The sequence below is a fragment of the Conger conger genome, chromosome 13 (genome assembly GCF_963514075.1).
Source record: "Conger conger chromosome 13, fConCon1.1, whole genome shotgun sequence".
Classification (NCBI taxonomy): Eukaryota; Metazoa; Chordata; class Actinopteri; order Anguilliformes; family Congridae; genus Conger; species Conger conger.
The window spans coordinates 47,223,458-47,244,701 of NC_083772.1; the positions used below are offsets into that span (position 1 = coordinate 47,223,458).

The following is a 21,244-nucleotide window of genomic DNA, read 5'->3' on the forward strand; positions in this document are numbered from 1 at the left end:
AAATAATATAATTTTAAAAATCACAGGATTCATTTGACAAAGTCCAACATTAACAGATTTTAAGTACATCACTGTCACAATTCTTAGACTTAATATTTGAATAAAAGGTTGATTTTCTGGAGAATAGTTCTGAATTTAAAGGAAGACCATAATCTTTCTTATTTAATCTTCATGATAATATAATAGTATCTCACCTGTAGCCTGTCATTTTACTTGGTGCAATATTTTAGATGCTCCATGAAAGATTTAAATGAAATATATTTTTGATATTTATTCTTGAATTGAACTGTGTCTCAATAAATTTTCAGCCTTATCTCAGTATATTAAAAGAAGCCATACTCTATGATGAACAACAGACACAAACGGGGCCATGGCTCCCAGTCTACTGCATTGATGAAATGCTTTGACAACAACCACAATTGTGACTGTTCCCGATCTTTTCACAGTGCGCTGGAAGCGTAAAACATTGGGCCTGACTCCGCGCTCCTGTCTCCCCCACAGCAGGGCTGTGAGAAGGGGAGAAACACACGGAGGTGAGGTGGGCTGTGATTACAGCTAGCTGGCTCCCACAGACGTGCAGTCGTTTAGGATAGCTTTGAGCTAATCGCCTGGCAATTAAAGGAGAAATTATCTCTAATTACTTCTGCTTTGCTCTCTTAGTCGACAGATGGAACACTCCAAGTTCCTTATTGGCAAATTGTCATTGTTGCTTTTTTTTTTGGTCCCCTTGAGAGTTGAGCAAGTGTGTATGTGTGTGCTTGTGTGTGTGTCTGTGCGTGTCTGTGTGTGCGCTTGTGTGTGTGTCTGTGTGTGTGCGTGCATACTTTGTTTGCATATAGCGTAATTATCACTTGATAAGGACATCTCCTGGTAATTGAGAGAAATCACATTCATTGTTTTGTGAGTGGGTTTACACGTGCTTCCGTTAGCACACATGACACCTGCTGTTCAGATAATCCAGCCTACATCTGCAGAGCTAAACCTGAAAATACAGTATATAATACAGAAAATACAGGATATTACTGTACAAAAAAGTGGGCTCCAGAATTATTGGATTCTAATAAAAATGGAGAAAAAGGCTGCATATAATAAACAACATGGATAATGATCTATATTTTATATTCAAACATATTGGAAAACAATATACTTTTATTTCAATATATTTACTCTCATGTTTTAATGTTTTTTATTTAGTAATACATTTTTTTCTGAAAACTAAATAATTAAATAACTTAATAATTATTGTGAATAAAATCAAACAAAGCTAAATTGGCAATACAATTTAATGTAGCTAGTCTCAGTCTAAAGGATCTATATTGTGTCATTCCATCACTTCCAGTTTCACTACAGTATAGAAAATGAGGTCACAAGCATGCCAAATCCCTTTGACAACCATCAGCATGGGAAAAGCCAAAGAACGGTCAATTCAGAAGGCACAGGTACCACTTTGCACTGCAAGGGCAGCAAAGAAAGACGTAAAACAAATTAAATGGTTGCAAATTTGCCAGGAAGGATGAAAGTGCATATTATTCCCATGTATGGTGAGGAAGATGGTGAGGAAGGACTGCAGTTTAAGAACTGCAGAGATTTGTTGTGTCTTGGGGTCGCCAAGTAAAAAAAACAAACATAAAATGGCACCTTCATACCAATAAACTCTTTGGAAGGGTGGCACAAAGACAGCCCATACTAAGCACAATAAAGCAAAAAACCAAGCATCTGTGTTTGCCAAACCTCATTGGAATTATGACTGGAAGAGAGTGCTATAGTCAGATGAGACCAAAAAAGAACATTTTGCATACACAACATCAACATGTTTATGCAATGGCCATCTCAGTCTCCAGACTTAAATCCCATGAAAAACCTGTGGTCTGAACTGAAGAGGGGGGTATCCCAAGGATATTAATGTTTCTGAAAATCCTGCATGGAGGAATAGTCAAAGATTCCTTCAAATGTGTTCTCTAACCTTATCAGAAATGATAGGAAAAGACTCATGGCTGTCATCTTTGCCAGGGGTGATTGCACAAAGTATTAAACAGGGGTGCCAATAATTGTGGAATCTGCTTTCGGGGGAATTAAATTCTTATTTGAAAAATGTAAGAGTTTACACACACACACTGCATTAAACATGTTGGAAAATAAAGCTTATGTCAATACCTGTATTATTTATTTTGTTTATAGCATATTTTTGTGCATCTTAATCAAGGCTGTCAATAATTTTGGATCCCATTATATCATACAGAATATACAGTATATTCTTCTACAGTATACTGTGCTTGGAACAGAGTTTCCTTAACAGGAAAATCCTTTGTCCATTTGTGTGCAGTGTTACCTGTGAAAAACACACGTGTGCAGTGTTACCTGTGAAAAACACACATGTGCAGTGTTACCTGTGAAAAACACACGTGTGCAGTGTTACCTGTGAAATGCACACATGTGCAGTGTTACCTGTGAAAAACACACGTGTGCAGTGTTACTTGTGAAAAACACATATGTGCAGAGTTGCCTCTCCATTTCTGAGTAAACTTAGTTGTATGTCGCTCTGGATAAGAGCATCTGCCAAATACCATTAATGTAATGTAATACATGCAATCATCCTTCCAGAAGCCTGGCCAATCACAATTCAGAGTTGGGTTTTGGTGGGTCTATCACCTACGGCCTTCTTCCATCAAAAGCATTTTAAGCAGGAAGACTTTCACTGACACACACCAGACAATAAGGACATTACGCACATATCCGATTAAAGCAGTTAATGTCACATGACATTCAGCATCGTGGGCTTCCGGTTTGCGTCTTGACACAAGAGCATCAACCTTTCAGTGACCTTAATGGCCGACTGACTGGAAGTTGCAAAGCTGGCCAGTGGCAGGCACATTCAAACACTTTTCCTTCACTGCTAGGGGGAAAATGGCAAACGTTCAGCCACAGAGCAGCTTCAGTGGGATGTCGCAGTAGCAGCCTGACTGGAGAGAAACATCTTTCTCTTTTTCCAAACATCACAAACAGCAGGACAAGAAAGGACAGGTAAAGTGCTCCAATAAAAAATCACCCGGAACGTGTTCTCATGTGGTATGCATCTAAATCAGAGGTCTCCAACCCTGGTCCTGGAGAGCTACTGGGTCTGCTGGTTTTTGTTTTCACCTTAAAATCAGCACTCTGTTGAGACCCAGGTAACCAGGTGAGGTGAGTTAACTGCAATCAATGGCTCTAATTGATGTGCAGAGTAACAACGAAAACCAGTAGGCCATGAAGCTCTCCAGGACCAGGGTTGGAGACCACTGGTCTAAATGCCTCCAGACGTGGGTACTAATTCAGCTTCATTTGGAAGAAGGGGTTTGTCGACACTGGTGGCCTGAAAGACAGAGAGCACGAACGTTCTCAACGAGGGCCTTTCATTGGACGAGGGGCGTCATACCTATTCTGCTAAGTAAGCAGCCTCTCCACTCTGCTGCAGCTCAGCGGAGTTCATTATTCTCTCTCACTCTCTCACTCATTCTGTTTCTCCCTCTCTCTCTCTGTCTCTGTCTCTCACTCATTCACTCTGTCTCTATCACTCTCTCTCTCACTCTCACTCTGTCTCTGTCACTCTCAATCACTCGTTCACTCTCACCCTGTCTCTTTCTAAATGAAATTTAATTTAATTCAATTTGCTTTATTGACATGACAGAATATTATACAGTATTGTCAAAGCGTATGTACAGTATGTGGCAAAGGTTTTAGGCAGGTGTGAAATAATGCTGACATTTTTCTGCACCCCAGTTCCTGTGTTTTCGTGCACAGTTCAGTCGCTTGGCCTTGTTTCCACGTCGGAGGTATGACTTTTTGGTCGTAGTTCTTCCATGAAGACCACTTCTGACCAGACTTCTCCGCACAGTAGATGGATGTAACTGGTTCCCACTGATTCCTGCCAATTCTGAGCTGATGGCACTGCTGGACATCTTCCGAAGTAAGCATGATGTGTCTTTCATCAAGTTTCCTTGGCCGACCACTGCGTCTATGGTCCTCAACGTTGCCTGTTTCTTTGTGCTTCTTCAACAGAGCTTGGACAGCACATCTGGAAACCCCTGTCTGCCTTGAAATTTCTGAGAGACCTTACTGATGCAGTATAACTACCTTATGTCTTGTTGCTGTGCTCAGTCTTGCCTTGGTGTATGACTTCTGATATTAAACTGTCTTCAGCAACCTCATCTTGGAAGCAGAGTTTGGCTGTTCCTCACCCAGTTTTAACCCTCCTACACAGCTGTTTCTGTTTCAGTTAATGACTGTGTTTCAACCTATACATTTATGATCATTAACTGGTATAATTGGTTAATCACACACCTGATGATATGCCTACAAAATCCCTGACTCTGTGCAAGTGTACCTAGAATTGATGCTGGTTTGAAGGCAAAGGTTTGTCACACCAAATATTGATTTGATTGAGATTTTTCTTCTGTTCACTCACTTTGCATTTTGTTAATTGATAAAAACGAACTATTAACATTTCCATTTTTGAAAGCATTCTTATTTTTTCACACCTGCCTAAAAACTTTTGGAAACATTGAACACTTTTCTTTCTCACTCTCTCTCACTCACTCTCTCACTCTCACTCTCTCTCTCACTCTCTCACTCTCTCCATCTCTCACTCACTAAGTTTTCACCGGTTCCCTTTCTTCTCCCGGTGGGGGTTAAGGGTAGGGCACCTGCTGATTGGTCGTCTCTAGGGGCAGGGCACGTGCTGATTGGCCGTCTCTAGGGCAGGGCACGTGCTGATTGGCCGTCTCTAGAGAGCCGCGATTCCGCCCGTCACGGAGCCCTTGAAATGCACTCTATCCTTTGTTTCCATGCCAACAACATCCTTACACGAACAACAATAACGGCAGCAACAAAAGGCCTCAAACAGAGTGGCATGTCCACGGCATCCAGAGGAGGAAAGACGTTCTGCTGATTGAACAAAAAGCCATTTCTGTGTTTCTTTTAACATTAAAGGGGAGACATTTAAAGTTAACAGACAACGATTCATACATCATGACTGAAAGGAGACAAGGCCTCTTCAGAAGTTAAAATGTGAAAGAGGACAGTGTTGATCTAATGTATGTCACCAATGTTATTTGATTAAAAAATGATGCAAGATCCTTAGGAGATGATAAAAGGCGAACACGCGTTGTACATTCCTCTGAGTCTGTAGTGAGTGTGAACTCGGTCAAATGATGAAATCTGTTTCATAATAGATTCATAATTCATCAGCCATTGCCGGTGACTTGGCTGGTCTGCACCACACACAAATCAAGGTCATTAGTGGTGCCGATATTTAAATAAATATTTTACAGCCGTGCTTATTCACAGCACAGCTTTTAGATAAAGCCATACTAAACTGAGAACTTGCGCATGTACATACAGAATTTTCATAAAACCTGCAGATATTTGTGGCAGCAATATCTGGGCTGTGCTTGGCTATACTGGGCTGTGCTGGGCTGTGTTTGGCTTTGTTGGGTTGTGTTTGGTTGTGCTGAGCTGTGTTTGGCTGTGCTTGACTGGGCTGCAATGGGCTGTGCTGTTTTGGGTAGTGCTAATGTATGTGCATTAGAATAAGATCTGTCCTGCATTATCCAGCTATCTGTGCTAATGAATGAGCATTAGAGTAAGATCTGCCTGCATTATCCAGCTATCTGTGCTAATGAATGTGCATTAGATTAAGCGCTGTCCTGCATTATCCAGCTAAATTCCCAGGGCTCATCACCCTAAAATTCCCACGCCCAAATCAGCACCTGGCCTTCGGAGCGATCTACTAGACTGTGTCCCGAAAATTGGAAGGATTTGATCTGTAGGTCAAACTTCTCCAAAGTTCAATTTGGCTTTGATAAAACCATAACAATAACACCTGCCCCGAGGACTGTGGAACGTTTCCATGGCAACGTAAAGTACAGCTGAAGGTATGTGGAAAAATCAATTCACATTTTTTTCTCTTTTTGTTGTTTTGCAGGGCTTATAAAGAAATAATTTCTTCTCTAAAATGAAGAAGTTAACTATTTCTGTTTAAAGGACTTTTTTCAGAGAGCAGATTTGGTTAAGATTTGGGAATAAAGATTCTAATGCTGGTCCTGAGTGGATGGTAAGACCATAAGAAAAAAATATACTTTATTGAATCCCGTGGAGTAAGGCCCAACAGCAGTGCAGACCTTATCATGGCTGTACTTGAACCACCAACCTTCCGGGGCCCAGTCCTGTACCTTAGCCACTAGGTTACTTGCTGCCCTGCCAACTTAAAGATCAGGATAACAGAGAGCTGAAGATGACAAGGCATACATATCTATAAACATGTCTGTACACTAGGGCTGTACAGAAAATAATGGTGAATGCATAATCCATAATTCCAATTTAATTCTTGAATATGAATTGAAGCAGCAAACAAGATGCAGAACCGCAATTAGAATTCGTTTTAAAGAAAGTTGTCGCACAAAATGGTTTCAGATCTTTGGACAATGTCATATAAGACAGAAGGAACCTGAGTAAAGACAGGTCACTGTTGATATTTGAAAGGGAACATGGGATTTGCAGTGTGCAATTCTGTTGCAATTACCACCAACCAATGCAGATGTCACGACAACAACCAAAAACGAGAATCTTACATATTGTCACTTTATTGTAAGTGTCTGTAAAACATTCAATTTGAAATTAAAGTGACACACCCATGCAAACACACACAGACAGACACACACACGCACACACACACACACACACAGCAGTGGTGATTTTTCAGTCCCAGATCTCCTTCGTGTGCAGCTGTAACAATGAGAGCGATGCAGCTAGAGAGGAACTCAAGGCTGTTCCTGTGAAGAGAGGTATAGAGGCACTCCATCTCTCTCCCCCTCTCCATCTCGCTCCCTCCCCCTCTGTACCTCTGTACAGGGCTACTGCCACTGTACCCAGTGGCAGTAGCCCTGTACCTGGTGACAGCACAGGCCTCAGCAGTGACTCAGCCCAGTGGCAGTAGCCCTGTACCTGGTGACAGCACAGGCCTCAGCAGTGACTCAGCCCAGTGGCAGTAGCCCTGTACCTGGTGACAGCACAGGCCTCAGCAGTGACTCAGCCCAGAGGCAGTGGCCCTGTACCTGGTGACAGCACAGGCCTCAGCAGTGACTCAGCCCAGTGGCAGTAGCCCTGTACCTGGTGACAGCACAGGCCTCAGCAGTGACTCAGCCCAGTGGCAGTGGCCCTGTACCTGGTGACAGCACAGGCCTCAGCAGTGACTCAGCCCAGTGGCAGTGGCCCTGTACCTGGTGACAGCACAGGCCTCAGCAGTGACTCAGCCCAGTAGCAGTGGCCCTGTACCTGGTGACAGCACAGGCCTCAGCAGTGACTCAGCCCAGTGGCAGTGGCCCTGTACCTGGTGACAGCACAGGCCTCAGCAGTGACTCAGCCCAGAGGCAGTGGCCCTGTACCTGGTGACAGCACAGGCCTCAGCAGTGACTCAGCCCAGAGGCAGTGGCCCTGTACCTGGTGACAGCACAGGCCTCAGCAGTGACTCAGCCCAGTGGCAGTGGCCCTGTACCTGGTGACAGCACAGGCCTCAGCAGTGACTCAGCCCAGTGGCAGTGGCCCTGTACCTGGTGACAGCACAGGCCTCAGCAGTGACTCAGCCCAGTGGCAGTAGCCCTGTACCTGGTGACAGCACAGGCCTCAGCAGTGACTGAAGGGGGAAATGGCGAGAGGAGGAGCCAGGCATCACCTCGGCTGTGACATCACAGAGATTACCTCTGCCTCTGAAAGACAGCACTCTGTCTCCCTCCCCCCTTTCAGTCTCTCTCCCCCCTTTCTGTCTCTTAAACACACAATATATTGGGAAAATACACACACACACACACACACACTCACACACACACACTCACGCACACACACACACACACACTCATACACTCACACACACACGCGCACGCACGCGCGCGTACACACACACACACACACACACGCACGCACACACACACACACACACACACACACACACGCACGCACACACACAGGCACACACACTAACACCTCCAGATCTGTCCCCCGTCACACTCAGAGCCAATCACAAAGCCTGTGCAAAATCTAGCCAATCACACAGCACCGTGCTCTGACATCAGCGCACTTAGCCAAATGAGCATTAGCGTGGTGCTAACCGCAGAGCGTTCCCTCAGGAGTCGTTTCTGCGCGTTATTCTCCTCTGTAAACAAAGGCGAGGATGACCACCAGGAAAAGGGAAAACTAATTAAGAAGCAGCAACCGCTTTCTTCCTTCCTATTTATTTATTTTCTTACCCTCCATCTCTCTGCTTTAATTTCTGTGCGTTCTTCAATGACCCTTCTCAGTAACCGACAGGAACTGGAGATAAAGTACAGGAAGTGATAAACGTTTGTTTCCCCTTTTTTTGGGGACGATTGTTACTTCATCACCGACGGCAGCTCTTTAGACAATAACAGCCGTAATCCTCACACACTTCCAACAGTGGATCTCATGAAAGCCTCCTCTGTGATGAAATTCATAACTTAAGCTTGGTGTCTTACATCTTTATGGCCCAGCATGTGTTATCAGTGCCTCTTATCCTACAGGATGAGCTGCTAATGGCTATGAGCTTGGGCTCTCTGCGCCAAAATGGCTGCTAAAAGCTTCATCCTTCGGGATTTGCCTCCAACAGAAAAACAAGACGTGGTAATTCACGATTGGATGGAGGGAGGTCGTCTTTTTGAACCAGACACTTAAAGACAAGCTCAATTTAGTCAATTCTTCATCATAATATAAACACGCTTTGAAGTATATTTTCCATAGAATGAATAGAATTGTAATACTTTGTATTTTCAGAGTAAAGTTTTTTTCCATTCACTTCCTGGAAAATTTTATTGAGATTTTTTGTCATCATGCACGAGGTGGGTGTGTATGTCGATCAAACGTCTGTCAATTTTTTGTTCCCCTCGGATCAATATTTTTTTCACACAGTCCACACAATCAAATCGACTCCCGCCCATAAAGAATTGCCCCTGAAAGATCCGTTGACTCGTGTATACGTCACGTCGCCGGGGCTGGTGCTGCTATACCTTCAGGTTCAGCTCATCTTTCCAGACGGGATCAGGCACTTAGTTCCCAATTGGAGGGGCGTGATCGGACAGCCGTGTCCCCAATCAGTGCTCCTGGAGAGAAGGGAGGCGGGGCCTGCCCAAAAACCCCTGCACCCCGCTTCCCGGAAGCCCCAAAATCTACCAGAGTTGATAAAGGGAAATGAATGGGTTGTCTCGTCCGTAATTAGCTCACATGGCGCTCATTGCTAATCTGTTTCTTGGACCAGGGCCATTTCAGGAAGGCTGGCCCGAATCCATCCATAAACCCAGGAACAGCCTGCGCTAATGAGCCACGCCAAACGCCAACATACCGTAAAACCCATCGCTGTTTATTAAATATTAGTGTTCACTTACCCCCCCACCCACCCCGCAAACCCGCAGAGAGTCTCTCTCTAATCGCTTTCATCTCAAATGCTCTAATCACTGCCATATTGCGCTTGTTTATCAGAAAACAAGGCATTTTGATCGAGGTTTGATGTTTTTTCCCCTCGCTGCTGCTGTTGGATGAGGCCTCAGTGTGAAACCCCTCGTTCTCCGTACGCTGCATTTAAGCATGACAACGAGGCTGGACTGCAAGAAACAAAAGTCAATCTCAACATGTATTTTAGTACTTAATACTAAATTTATTTATTATTTTAAACTTATTTTAATACTTAAAATCTTTCATATATTTAACTTCTTTGCAAAAAAAAAATATTGGCAATGAGGTAAGGCAGTTTTGACACAGATTTGCCAATGGAATAAAAACATTTCACTAGTCAAGCAAACAGTAACTTAAAACAAGGTAATATTTTGTACTTGAGAGAAACAAATGTTAAGTGTGTTTTCCCCTGGGTATGGTCAGGCTGTAACAGGGTGAAGGACAGAGAAGTGGGCATATGGATTGGGTTCGGGTTGAGTAACGAGTCACTCCAGTCCTGTTTGCCTTAACAAACCTAAACAAACTCATCTTTGAAGGTTTACCGGGCTCGAATGGGCGTGTAGCCATACCCCAACAGAGATCAGTCTCCTCCCAGGATCGCCATCAAAAACAACAGAGCAAAATAACAACGCAAAATAACAGGAAGGATGCAATCCACCTTTACCGGAGCCGCTATGTGGGGGGCAAAAGGGCCAATCAGTCGAGCATGAGTGAGGCACTGGGGCAAAGAAAACAAAAATCAACAAAACAAGAATCATAAAAGGACGAGGCAAAGGTCAAAATCCAATCAGCAGACAAATCAGGGGGGGGGCAATGTTCATACACAAAATGGACAATGGCATTTTAGAACACTGACTTACAATTTTGAGAAAAACATTCCAGAAAAGTCGCTCTCCAGAGGGTTAAAGAAGCCCCTCCCTCACCACTCACTCTGCAGAACGCACCTCACAATCCTTCACTCCACCTTCCCATAATTCCCTGTGGCAGCTTGTGTGATTAATGCACAACACTATTGATTTTTCTCTCTCTCCCTCTCTCTTCTCTCTTTCTTTCTCTCCCCACCGTATCCTTTTCTCCCCTCTGCTCCTTCAACTGTTTCAGCTGCTGCGTATCAAAACATGAGGAGCCGGCCTCAAGTGAAGGACAGAGGCAGATCTCTCCCACACACACACTGTCTCACAGCCACACACACAAACACTCACACACACAGTGAAGGACAGAGGCTGATCTCTCCCACACACACGTACATACACACAGTGAAGGACAGAGGCAGATCTCTCCCACACACACACTGTCTCACAGCCACACACACAAACACTCACACACACAGTGAAGGACAGAGGCTGATCTCTCCCACACACACGTACATACACACAGTGAAGGACAGAGGCTGATCTCTCCCACACACACGTACATACACACTCTCACTCACACACACACACACACACACACACTGTCTCACACACACACACATACACACATGTACATACACTCTCCCACACACACACACACACTGTCTCACACACACACACACACACACACACACAGTGAAGGACAGAGGCTGATCTCTCCCACACACACAGAGTGTGTGTGTGTGAGAGAGAGCAAGAGAGAGAGTGTGTGCGTAAGTGTGTGTGTGAGAGAGTGTGTATGTACGTGTGTGTGAGAAAGAGAGAACATGTGTGTGTGTGTGTGTGAGAGAGAGTGTGTGTGTGAGTGTATGTACGTCTGTGTGAGAAAGAGAGAAAGTGTGTGTGTGTGTGTGTGTGTGTGTGTGTGTGAGTGCGCGTGTGTGTGTGTGTGTGTGTGTGTGTGTGTGTGTGTGTGAGTGCGCGTGTATGTACGTGTGTGTGAGAAAGAGAGAAAGTGTGTGTGAGTGTGCATGTGTGTGTGTCTGAGACAGAAAGAGAAAAAAATTGAAAGAGAAGAAAGAGAGAGCAAAACATGATGTAGTAATCTTTTCCTCAAGTGTTTCCCCATGAGGGAGAGAGAGGTGAAGGGTGTGGTGTGCGTGTGCGCGCCTATCTTCTTCAGCCAAAGGAGTGTTCCTCATCTTTACACCTGCCCAGTTCCCCAAAACCCACTGCCACACTAGCATACTGCCTTCCCTCCCAATTAAATTCTTCAAGTCTTCAGATAGGTACCAAACATTATGCTTTTTATTTCACCAAGCCTTACCTAATATCATAAGGTAAGGGTCCATGTAAAGGGTCCATATTGTGATCAAAACATGACATAGAAATATGCCCAAGCACAAAAGGGTCTTCAGAAGGATATATTCTAATGTATGCCCGCGCATGAGTGTATGAATATGTGTAGTTTCCTTTAGTTCTTTGCAAATTTAATGTTAATTATCTGTTTTTGACACATTAATTGCCAGAATGTGATGCCCTCTTGCAGTCCAAGGACAATAGAACTACCAACAAAAACATTTTTTCAAATTTAACTCAAAATAAGGTCCCAAGATTATGCACTAGTGTTAAAACTTTGAGTCATGTCATATGTACAACAAAAGTCAGATACAGACAATTAAACACAGCAAAACTGCCTCGGCTGAAAGACTTGGCTTAGGAGCAAAATGCTGCTTAATGACTTGGCAAATGTCTGTAAATGTCAACAAACTACAACTGTGATGCTCAAAAGACATCAACGACCGACAGTTTAGAAGTGCTTAAGTCCTGAGGTGAAAAAACGTCAGCTACACAGATGTCATCACACTCCATCTCCTAACTGAGTTCGAAAGAAAAATGCTGTATGAACAAATGGAACAACTTTGGTAACACAGGAAAAATAAGACAATTAGATAAGCTTATTACAACTGAAAATGAATACACATTCACCTAAAATGCAACCTGTGTATAAATATGCATAGACTTCTGCAATTCAAAGTACTTTGCAGCAAGGTGAGATGGGCTGACTAAACTCCACCAATCAGCATACTCTCCTCTGAGTGTTGTGTTCAGTGTACTCTCCTCTGAGTGCTGTGTTCAGTGTACTCTGCTCTGAGTGCTGTGTTCAGTGTACTCTGCCCTGAGTGTTGTGTTCAGTGTACTCTGCCCTGAGTGTTGTGTTCAGTGTACTCTGCCCTGAGTGTTGTGTTCAGTGTACTCTGCTCTGAGTGTTGTGTTCAGTGTACTCTGCCCTGAGTGTTGTGTTCAGTGTACTCTGCCCTGAGTGTTGTGTTCAGTGTACTCTGCCCTGAGTGTTGTGTTCAGTGTACTCTGCTCTGAGTGTTGTGTTCAGTGTACTCTGCTCTGAGTGTTGTGTTCAGTGTACTCTCCTCTGAGTGTTGTGTTCAGTGTACTCTCCTCTGAGTGTTGTGTTCAGTGTATTCTGCTCTGAGTGTTGTGTTCAGTGTACTCTCCTCTGAGTGTTGTGTTCAGTGTACTCTCCTCTGAGTGTTGTGTTCAGTGTACTCTGCCCTGAGTGTTGTGTTCAGTGTACTCTCCTCTGAGTGTTGTGTTCAGTGTACTCTCCTCTGAGTGTTGTGTTCAGTGTACTCTCCTCTGAGTGTTGTGTTCAGTGTACTCTCCTCTGAGTGTTGTGTTCAGTGTACTCTCCTCTGAGTGTTGTGTTCAGTGTATTCTGCTCTGAGTGTTGTGTTCAGTGTACTCTGCCCTGAGTGTTGTGTTCAGTGTACTCTCCTCTGAGTGTTGTGTTCAGTGTACTCTCCTCTGAGTGTTGTGTTCAGTGTACTCTCCTCTGAGTGTTGTGTTCAGTGTACTCTCCTCTGAGTGTTGTGTTCAGCGTTCAGCGTTCCCCCGGCACTGACCCAGTTTCCAGTGTTACACCAGGGTTTACCCAGTAACCAGCCTGCCTTAACCGAGGAACACTTCTCTTTAAACGCGTCCATTGAGAAAGCAGCTCTCTGAACATATATGCCTACTAGGTAAATCTACTTTCAATCATTGTATCTTTGATCTGAAAAACCACAAATTGCTTCAGATTCATATGCAGCAACTCAGACCCAATACATTTATTTTAAAGCAAAATTATATTAATACATTTTCAGGGTAAATGAAGGCCCGACAACATAAAACCCATGGCTGCTCTTCATACACACAGGAAAAACTACACAATGAAATAAAATCCACACACAAGAAACAGCCAAACAATGAACAATCCACACACAGGAAACAGCCAAACAATGAACAATCCACTCAGAGGAAACAATCAAACTTGTTAGAACCTGCACACAGGAAAATTCAAAACACACTACAATCCACACACAGGAACCTGCCAAACGCGTTACAAGCCCCCATACACTTTCCTTCGCTTATTCCCCTCAGTAATTACAGTCGAGCGTTGATCTGAAGACAAGAGGAGGTGTGTGCAGCCGAGATGTGAAAGCTAAGGTACGTTTAGAGAGGAATGACAGGATAATGGTACTTTAGAAGCAGCGTCGGGGTTCACATTATGAGGGGAGCTGCAGCAGAGTTTTAAAGCATCGTGCTTCTATTTCTGAGACACAGCCTGTGCTGTAATTAATCCAGACGAGCCGCACGCAGGCTTAGTTTGATCCACCTCCTGACTGCAGCGTTAGCAGCACATACGCTACAGTACAGTCTCATTAGTTAAAAACGCAGTTAGGTAAGAGTGAACTACAGGAAGGGGTTAGAACACCTACACCATTCTGAAATGGTCTAAAAGATAAAATGTGAAAATTAATTATTTACCTTCATGGCTGGATCCCTTTATTCTGAGCCCTGAGAGACCAAGCCTCCATCTTCTTCTTTCCACATTTTTTTAGTAGTTTCATGAAACATTTAACATTTAACGCACAGCCGGGAGGCCCACAAACACAAAGGGGTCTACGGGGGGGGCACTCTACTGAGGTCCACCAGGAGTATACATACACACACACACACACACACATGCACACACAGGCACACACACACACAAGCACACACAAGCATGCAGACACACATGCACACACAAGCACACACATATACACGCACACACAAGCACACAAACACATGCACACACAAGCACACACATACACACGCACACACAAGCACAGACATACACACGCACACACAAGCATGCAGACACACACGCACACAAGACACACATGTACACACTCAGCAGCCCTTAATAGACACTACACCCTGTTTGTACACACTCAGACACTACACCCTGTTTGTACACACTCAGACACTACACCCTGTTTGTACACACTCAGACACTACACCCTGTTTGTACACACTCAGACACTACACCCTGTTTGTACACACTCAGACATTACACCCTGTTTGTACACACTCAGACACTACACCCTGTTTGTACACACTCAGACATTACACCCTGTTTGTACACACTCAGACACTACACCCTGTTTGTACACATTCAGACACTCAGACAACCTGTTCTCTGAGGGATCGTTGCGTCTCCATCATCAAATATTTAGCGAGGAGGAAACACTGGACGGCTGACAGACTGATCGTCTTGACAGGCATGAGTTAATACAATATTCAGTCTAAAGGCAGGGTTTCCAGGGGGGTGTGTGTGTGTGTGTGTGTGTGTTTGTGTGTGCATATTCAGTATTTCCATCATAGTTCATGACAAATTCCCCAGTTCCTCTAAAGGCACACCAAGCCTAAATGAGAGTCTGAAAATAAGCATTTGCTGGATGTGTTTTAAACTGGCTTCAAAATGACTGTAAACAAATGGAAAATATACACCTCCATTCCAGTAGACTTTTCAGTGTTGAAGGCAGACTACTCATTTCTTTCAGGTTTTATATCAATCTCAGTTTGGATATAACACACCACACCCTTCATGAGTCATGCACATGAAAGCAATAAAATATGAAATGTATTCATAAAATATTCTTCATGCGGTTGCCTTGACTACCCATCCATGATGGCCAATCATGACTGCTGATACTCATCGATTAGCAGCTGTATGGATTTTCTGCGTTTGGGTGAGAGTGTGTCCCTCAGGCCGGCTTCCAGGCTGAATACTCTGTTAGCCGTCGGATACCCCAGGTCTCCCTGGGTAACGGCTGCCTCCTCACTCACACCTCTTACAAAGGGATGTTGCACTGAACAGAAAAGCAACCATTTATTTCCACATGTTCCTACGATCCTGGCGATATAGTACACTGATTGATCTTATGTGAAAACCTTATTTCTTCATCCCAAAATGTTTTGAATTAACATGTCAAAATGGCTCTCAAGATTCCTCTATAACTCCATAATTACTCAATAACTTCCTCACTGTTCACATCCAAACTAACACAACAGACAGTTAAAGAATAGTATGGATTTTGACTCAGATTCAGCAACAGACGAAAGGCAGGAAAAACAAAAGCACTGAAAGCTGAGTCGTGCTCTGTGCACCATCGTAGTCAGATTGACTATTGGGTTTGCTAAATGCCCCATAAAAAAGCTCAACCACTCTCGGGGGAGGGGAGCGCAATCGAACTGTTCCATTTAACCGATGGCGGTCGTTAAAGTGAGCGTTCGATTGGCTGCGGTTAGTGGTGGGGCTGCTGGGGGAAAATGGGCACAGTTGTGGGCCAGTCTGACCGGCCTGTGATTGGATGCGACAGGCTGAAGAGTGGTCGCAGTGAGGAGAGGGGACACCTCGTTCTTCCGCCTGACAAAATGGAGGGGACAGCCAGGTGACCCAGCAACAGCCCAAAGGCCGGATAGGGGGGCGGAACCAGCCAGAAACAGCCAATGAGCAAGGAGAACATAACCATGGGTAGAGCTACCAGGTGCTGTTAATCACTAGCTCCCCCTGACTCAGTGTAGAGCAGCTGCAACCACATCTCACCTGCAACTGTTTCCAGCTTTCCCCTTTCCACCAGTGGGTGAACTGCATTCAATAGCACATAACACACTGAAACTCAAACTCAAACTGCAAAAACTTGGTGTTGTCAGTTACATTTCTCTTCCCTTCAAAGTTTTCATTTTACATTCCTCTTCAGCCTTTGACTCATTGTCCTGTGGATCACCTTGATATCGTTTGAGCTGTGCAGTCTCGGGGTAAGGGCTAGGGTTCTCCCAGACCCACCCACAGCAGATACACGCATCCCACAGCACAGGCTGATGGGCTTGGTGGGATTGGGTGTGTTGCCCAGGGAGACGATGGGTCGAGAGAAAGGTCTTACCTGAGACGAGTGAGATTGTGTCTTTCTCCCACGATACGACGCTGACGTAGGCCTCCACAGAGGCGGGGATAATGCACTTAAAAACCGCTACATTGCCTCTCATGGCTTTCTGGTCCTCCACTCGAACTGTGTAGGGCTCCCGTAACACTGTGGGAGGAGAGAGACACGTTTGACCAGCACATATCCAGCTAGACCAGTCTATGACCAACTTGGCCATGCTGGTTGACCAGCTCATATCCAGCTAGACCTGCTTTATGACCAACTTGGCCATGCTGGTTGACCAGCTCATATCCAGCTAGACCTGCTTAATGACCAGCTTGGCCATGCTGGTTGACCAGCTCATATCCAGCTAGACCAGCTTTATGACCAGCATGGTCATGCTGGTTGATCAGCACATACCCAGCTAGACCAGCTTTATGACCAGCTTGACCAGATAGATTTTCAAGCTCGTCAAGCTAACATACCTGGATTTTACAGCACAGAACACTTCTGTAGAACCTGCACAATTGTATTTGAGGTGTTGGAAAGATTTCCTTTTCTTGGTTGGACACAAATTTCAATGGCTCTAATTTGTTATCATTGATGCTACGAACTTCACTTACTGGTTATGATAAGGATGAATACCATGAATTTCAGACTGACGCATTATTCAGACTTAAACTGATAGAAGATTAGCAAAATGATTCAGTTACTACTGCATTTATATTTTTGCAAATAAAAGCACTTCAATGACATTCATTGACAGCACAGTAACACTTTGTAATAATGGTCCCTTATAAGTTATTCATAAGCTAATAGTAAACCATTAACTAATCATTAAAAAATCATTAAAATATGTTTGTAAATCATTAACTGATCTTAAAGCTGATTAAAGCTGATCTTTGGTTGATTTGCTGATGTCCCATATTTATATAATACAAAAAATTTAAAAACAGCAATGTCAGAAAAAGCAAAAACAGCAATCCCGTAGTGAGAACAGCAGTTTAGATGCCTATCAGCCTCTTATTTGCAAAGCAGGGCAATAAAAAAACTCCAGCCACCCCCTCTCCATGCTCACAGTTTATAACCCTCACCTCACCATAGACTTAGACAATAAAAGGCATATTCTAACAAACCTTGATACGATTTCTCTATTTTAAAAATTCATGTTCCAATATAAAACAAAATTACACAAATCAGAAGTTGCATGTCCGGCCAACATAGTTCTGGTTTGGTAGAAATATTTTGTTTTTGCTAATTATTACAAGTTCATTTCATGAGCCATTCAGCCATTCTCAAGAACATTTTTTTGTTGGGACTATATCTAAGTGAATGTCATCTTGAACTACTTCTCATTACTGCGTAAATGCATTGCTCTGTCAGTTTACAAACTAAATTAACAGGAACTTGAATTCATTTATTTTGAAATGAAATGAAATGGGAAAAGGGCAATTTGCCATTTTATTTCATACCCTCCACATTTAGCAATTTCATGAATTTTTTTTTGTCATCATTCTGTCTCTATTTTTTGGTGTCTTTGCTTGCTCATCCTTTGGTCCTGTTTCAACACAAAGAAGGAATGGATGCCACTGAAAATTGTTTTGTAACCATAATTCATCTTCATAGTTTATTTGTTACAACTTTAGATTAGGGGCAGTAAAAAGTTTGAATAAAGTAAGTGATTTATTAATACATTAACCGATCATGTATTACGGATAAGAAGCACTGTAAAGCGGGGGTGGCCTGTAGCGTAGTGGTTAAGGTAAATCACTGGGACCCGCAAGGTCGGTGGTTCTAATCCTGGTGTAGCCACAATAAGATCTGCACAGCTGTTGGGCCCTTGAGCAAGGCCCTTAACCCAGGCCCTTAACCCTGCATTGCTCCAGGGGAGGATGGTCTCCTGCTTAGTCTAAAAAACTCAACTGTATGTCACTCTGGATAAGAGTGTCTGTCAAATGCCATTAATGTAATGTATAATGTAAAGGGTAGTCCACAAATGGCTTATAAACTTTAAAAAAACATTTGTTCATGATGAATAGCTCATAACTTAAGGGGGCAGCAGAATGTTTTTTTATAAATGTCTATTAAATGATTCATGAATACATTAACAGATCATGTATAACAGGTGAGAAGCACAGAATCGTGAAAATATTTAATTTTCATAGTAACTATTTACTTACTGATCATTTGCATGAGTTTTATTAATGATTGGTTCATTGTTTGTACTTGACTATAAATAATAATAATTTGTAAATGTTTATTTTACGAACAACTAATTTTTTACTAACCATTTACATATGTTTTATTCATGAATAGTTCATTGTTTATACTGAATTTGTTATGTGATGTGTTCCTCATTGACTAATAACTTATAAATTACTTATAAGGGATCATTATTATAAAATGTTACCACCTGAACTGATATACCAAATTCAGACATATAGTTCACGAGAAGTTGGAAGTCTTTGGAAGGTATTTCAAGAAATAAAAAATGGCAGCCATAAATTGTAGGAGGTGCTTATGGGTCGAAGAAGCAAAATGTGAAACATGAGGAGATACAACTCCAACTCTATGCCATTTATTTTCTCCAGGTTATGCATGGTCTGTGCTAACTGTGTCCCAACATGGACAACATGTAACCAACTTTGGATACTGGCTAAAATAGAGGAATAATAAATAAATACATAAATAAATAGATAAATAATAATAATAATTTTTTTTAAAAATAATAATTAAAAATAATAATAAAAATAATAATAATAATAATAAAATAATAATAATAATAATAATAATAATAATAATAAAAAGAAAAATAAATAAATAATAATAATAATAATAATAATTCAGCAGCTACATTAGGTTTCCATTCGGCTGCAGTGGTACATGTAGACATGAAGCGTGGGCTCACTCACCGGCCTTGATGTGAACATCCTGGCTCCTGATTTTCCCTGAAGGGTTTTCGGCTGTGCAATAGTACGTGTTGTCGTGGATGCGGGTGCTGAAGCTGGAGGGGGGGAAGTGGAAGATCTGGAGGGTTCCGTTGGAGTGCACGTGGCGGATCCCGGGCACATCGTAGATCTCCTCTCCAGTGGCGAAGTACCAGCGCAGTGAGGCGGGGGGCACGCCCCCTGCTGGGCAGGGCACCAGGGTCCCTGTAGTGCTGGCAAACACTACCTCTTGCACAGATGCATTGACAAAATACAAGCTGGAGTGTAGGTCTTCAGTGAAAACTGTGGAGAGGAAAGAGAGGGGGAAATATTCATCACTGCTCAAAATAAACAGCTCAAGCTAGGTCTTGAAACAGCCGGTTCAGCAGTTCAGACCAGCTCCCAGATTGACATGGTTTAGCTGGTTGACCAGTTCTCACCACCCCCCAGCTTGACATAGTTTGACCGACTCAACCTTGAAACAGACAAGCTACCCGCACTACCAGGTTGACCAGCTCATACCCAGCTAGACCAGCATATGACCAGGTCAATTTGCAAGATGGTCAAGCTGGCATAGCAGGGCTGACACAGTGATCACTCTGTAAACAATAAGCTGAGAAACCCTGCCCTTGTCACACTGCCAGGATGTCTGAGACAGGAAGGTCTGTTCCTCAAACAACTTTTCAGGTCACACAGTAGGGGCTGAGACCTTTGGGCTTTCTAGTCAGCAGGTAAACAATGAGAATAGACTGGCTAAACAGCCTCTTCTCATCCCTATGTATCCTAACATCCCACGAATAGCACACATTTTTATCTCTGAAATGCATTCATGGCAATTAAATCACAGAGAAACAGACGGGCAGCGAAAATTTGAGCAGTGACACACTGAAAGATACAATAATTCATTTTGGACTTTTAATGGTCAAGAGAGGAATAGCAGCACCAAACACCTTCAAACTACAACACTGTTTATCCCTCCCCCTTCTCTGTAAACGCACTGATGTTGAAACGCCATTGGCTATGGCAATCAGAACCAATTTTCAACCAATGAGCTTGAATTATACATTGTACAGTTATACAATGTTTTGGTACAGAGTGTCGGGCCATCAACTTGAATTGAAGACTATAAACACAGGCAGAGGGTGAGTCAATATATCAGTTTTCAATGATAGGAAAGCATTTACAATGGTCTGGTAACAATGTTTTAACACAAAGATCTTACTGATTATACCTTTAAAGCATAAAAAACCATTTTCCATGAAAATGCTTATTGCCTCTATTTGCCCCATTCCATCTGTCCAACCTTTGTCTGTCTCACAGGATATCTCCTAAATCTATTAATTAATTTCCATCAAGCTTTGTGGAAAGCCAGAAGACCACTGATTGGCCAAAGGGAAGAGTGGCAATGGACATTTTCACAAAAATGCATATAATTTCTGAACAGATTCACATAACACTACAACACAACAACTGAACAGATTCACTTAACACTATAACATTTTGTAGAAAGGTTGACCAGTTTGGTCATGGGACAAGAACTGGCTAAAATGTTACACCGACTGTCCAAAGGGAAATGTGGCGTCTCGGAAAAGGTATATACATAAATTCACACCATGAAACTCTTCCTATCAGCAGCCATAAGAGGCAAACCTACATTATTTCAATCACACAAATGGGAACGACTTAATGACATTGAGTAAACACAGTGCTGATTGGCCATGTGACAGTA

General features: G+C 43.0%; 1 protein-coding gene and 1 pseudogene across 2 annotated transcripts in view; both read right to left on the reverse strand.

Moving 5' to 3' along the window:
- Positions 1-21,244, reverse strand: part of LOC133107602 (uncharacterized) — a 980,437-nt pseudogene that overhangs the window by 687,906 nt on the left and 271,287 nt on the right.
- Positions 1-21,244, reverse strand: part of dscamb (Down syndrome cell adhesion molecule b) — a 193,988-nt gene that overhangs the window by 137,205 nt on the left and 35,539 nt on the right. For both annotated transcript variants that reach the window (XM_061217289.1, XM_061217290.1), the window contains exons 2-3: positions 19,501-19,818; positions 16,610-16,756 (exon numbers count right to left, since the gene is read on the reverse strand). In XM_061217289.1, the coding sequence (XP_061073273.1) occupies positions 16,610-16,756; positions 19,501-19,818 (465 nt within the window). The remainder of the gene's footprint in view (positions 1-16,609; positions 16,757-19,500; positions 19,819-21,244) is intronic.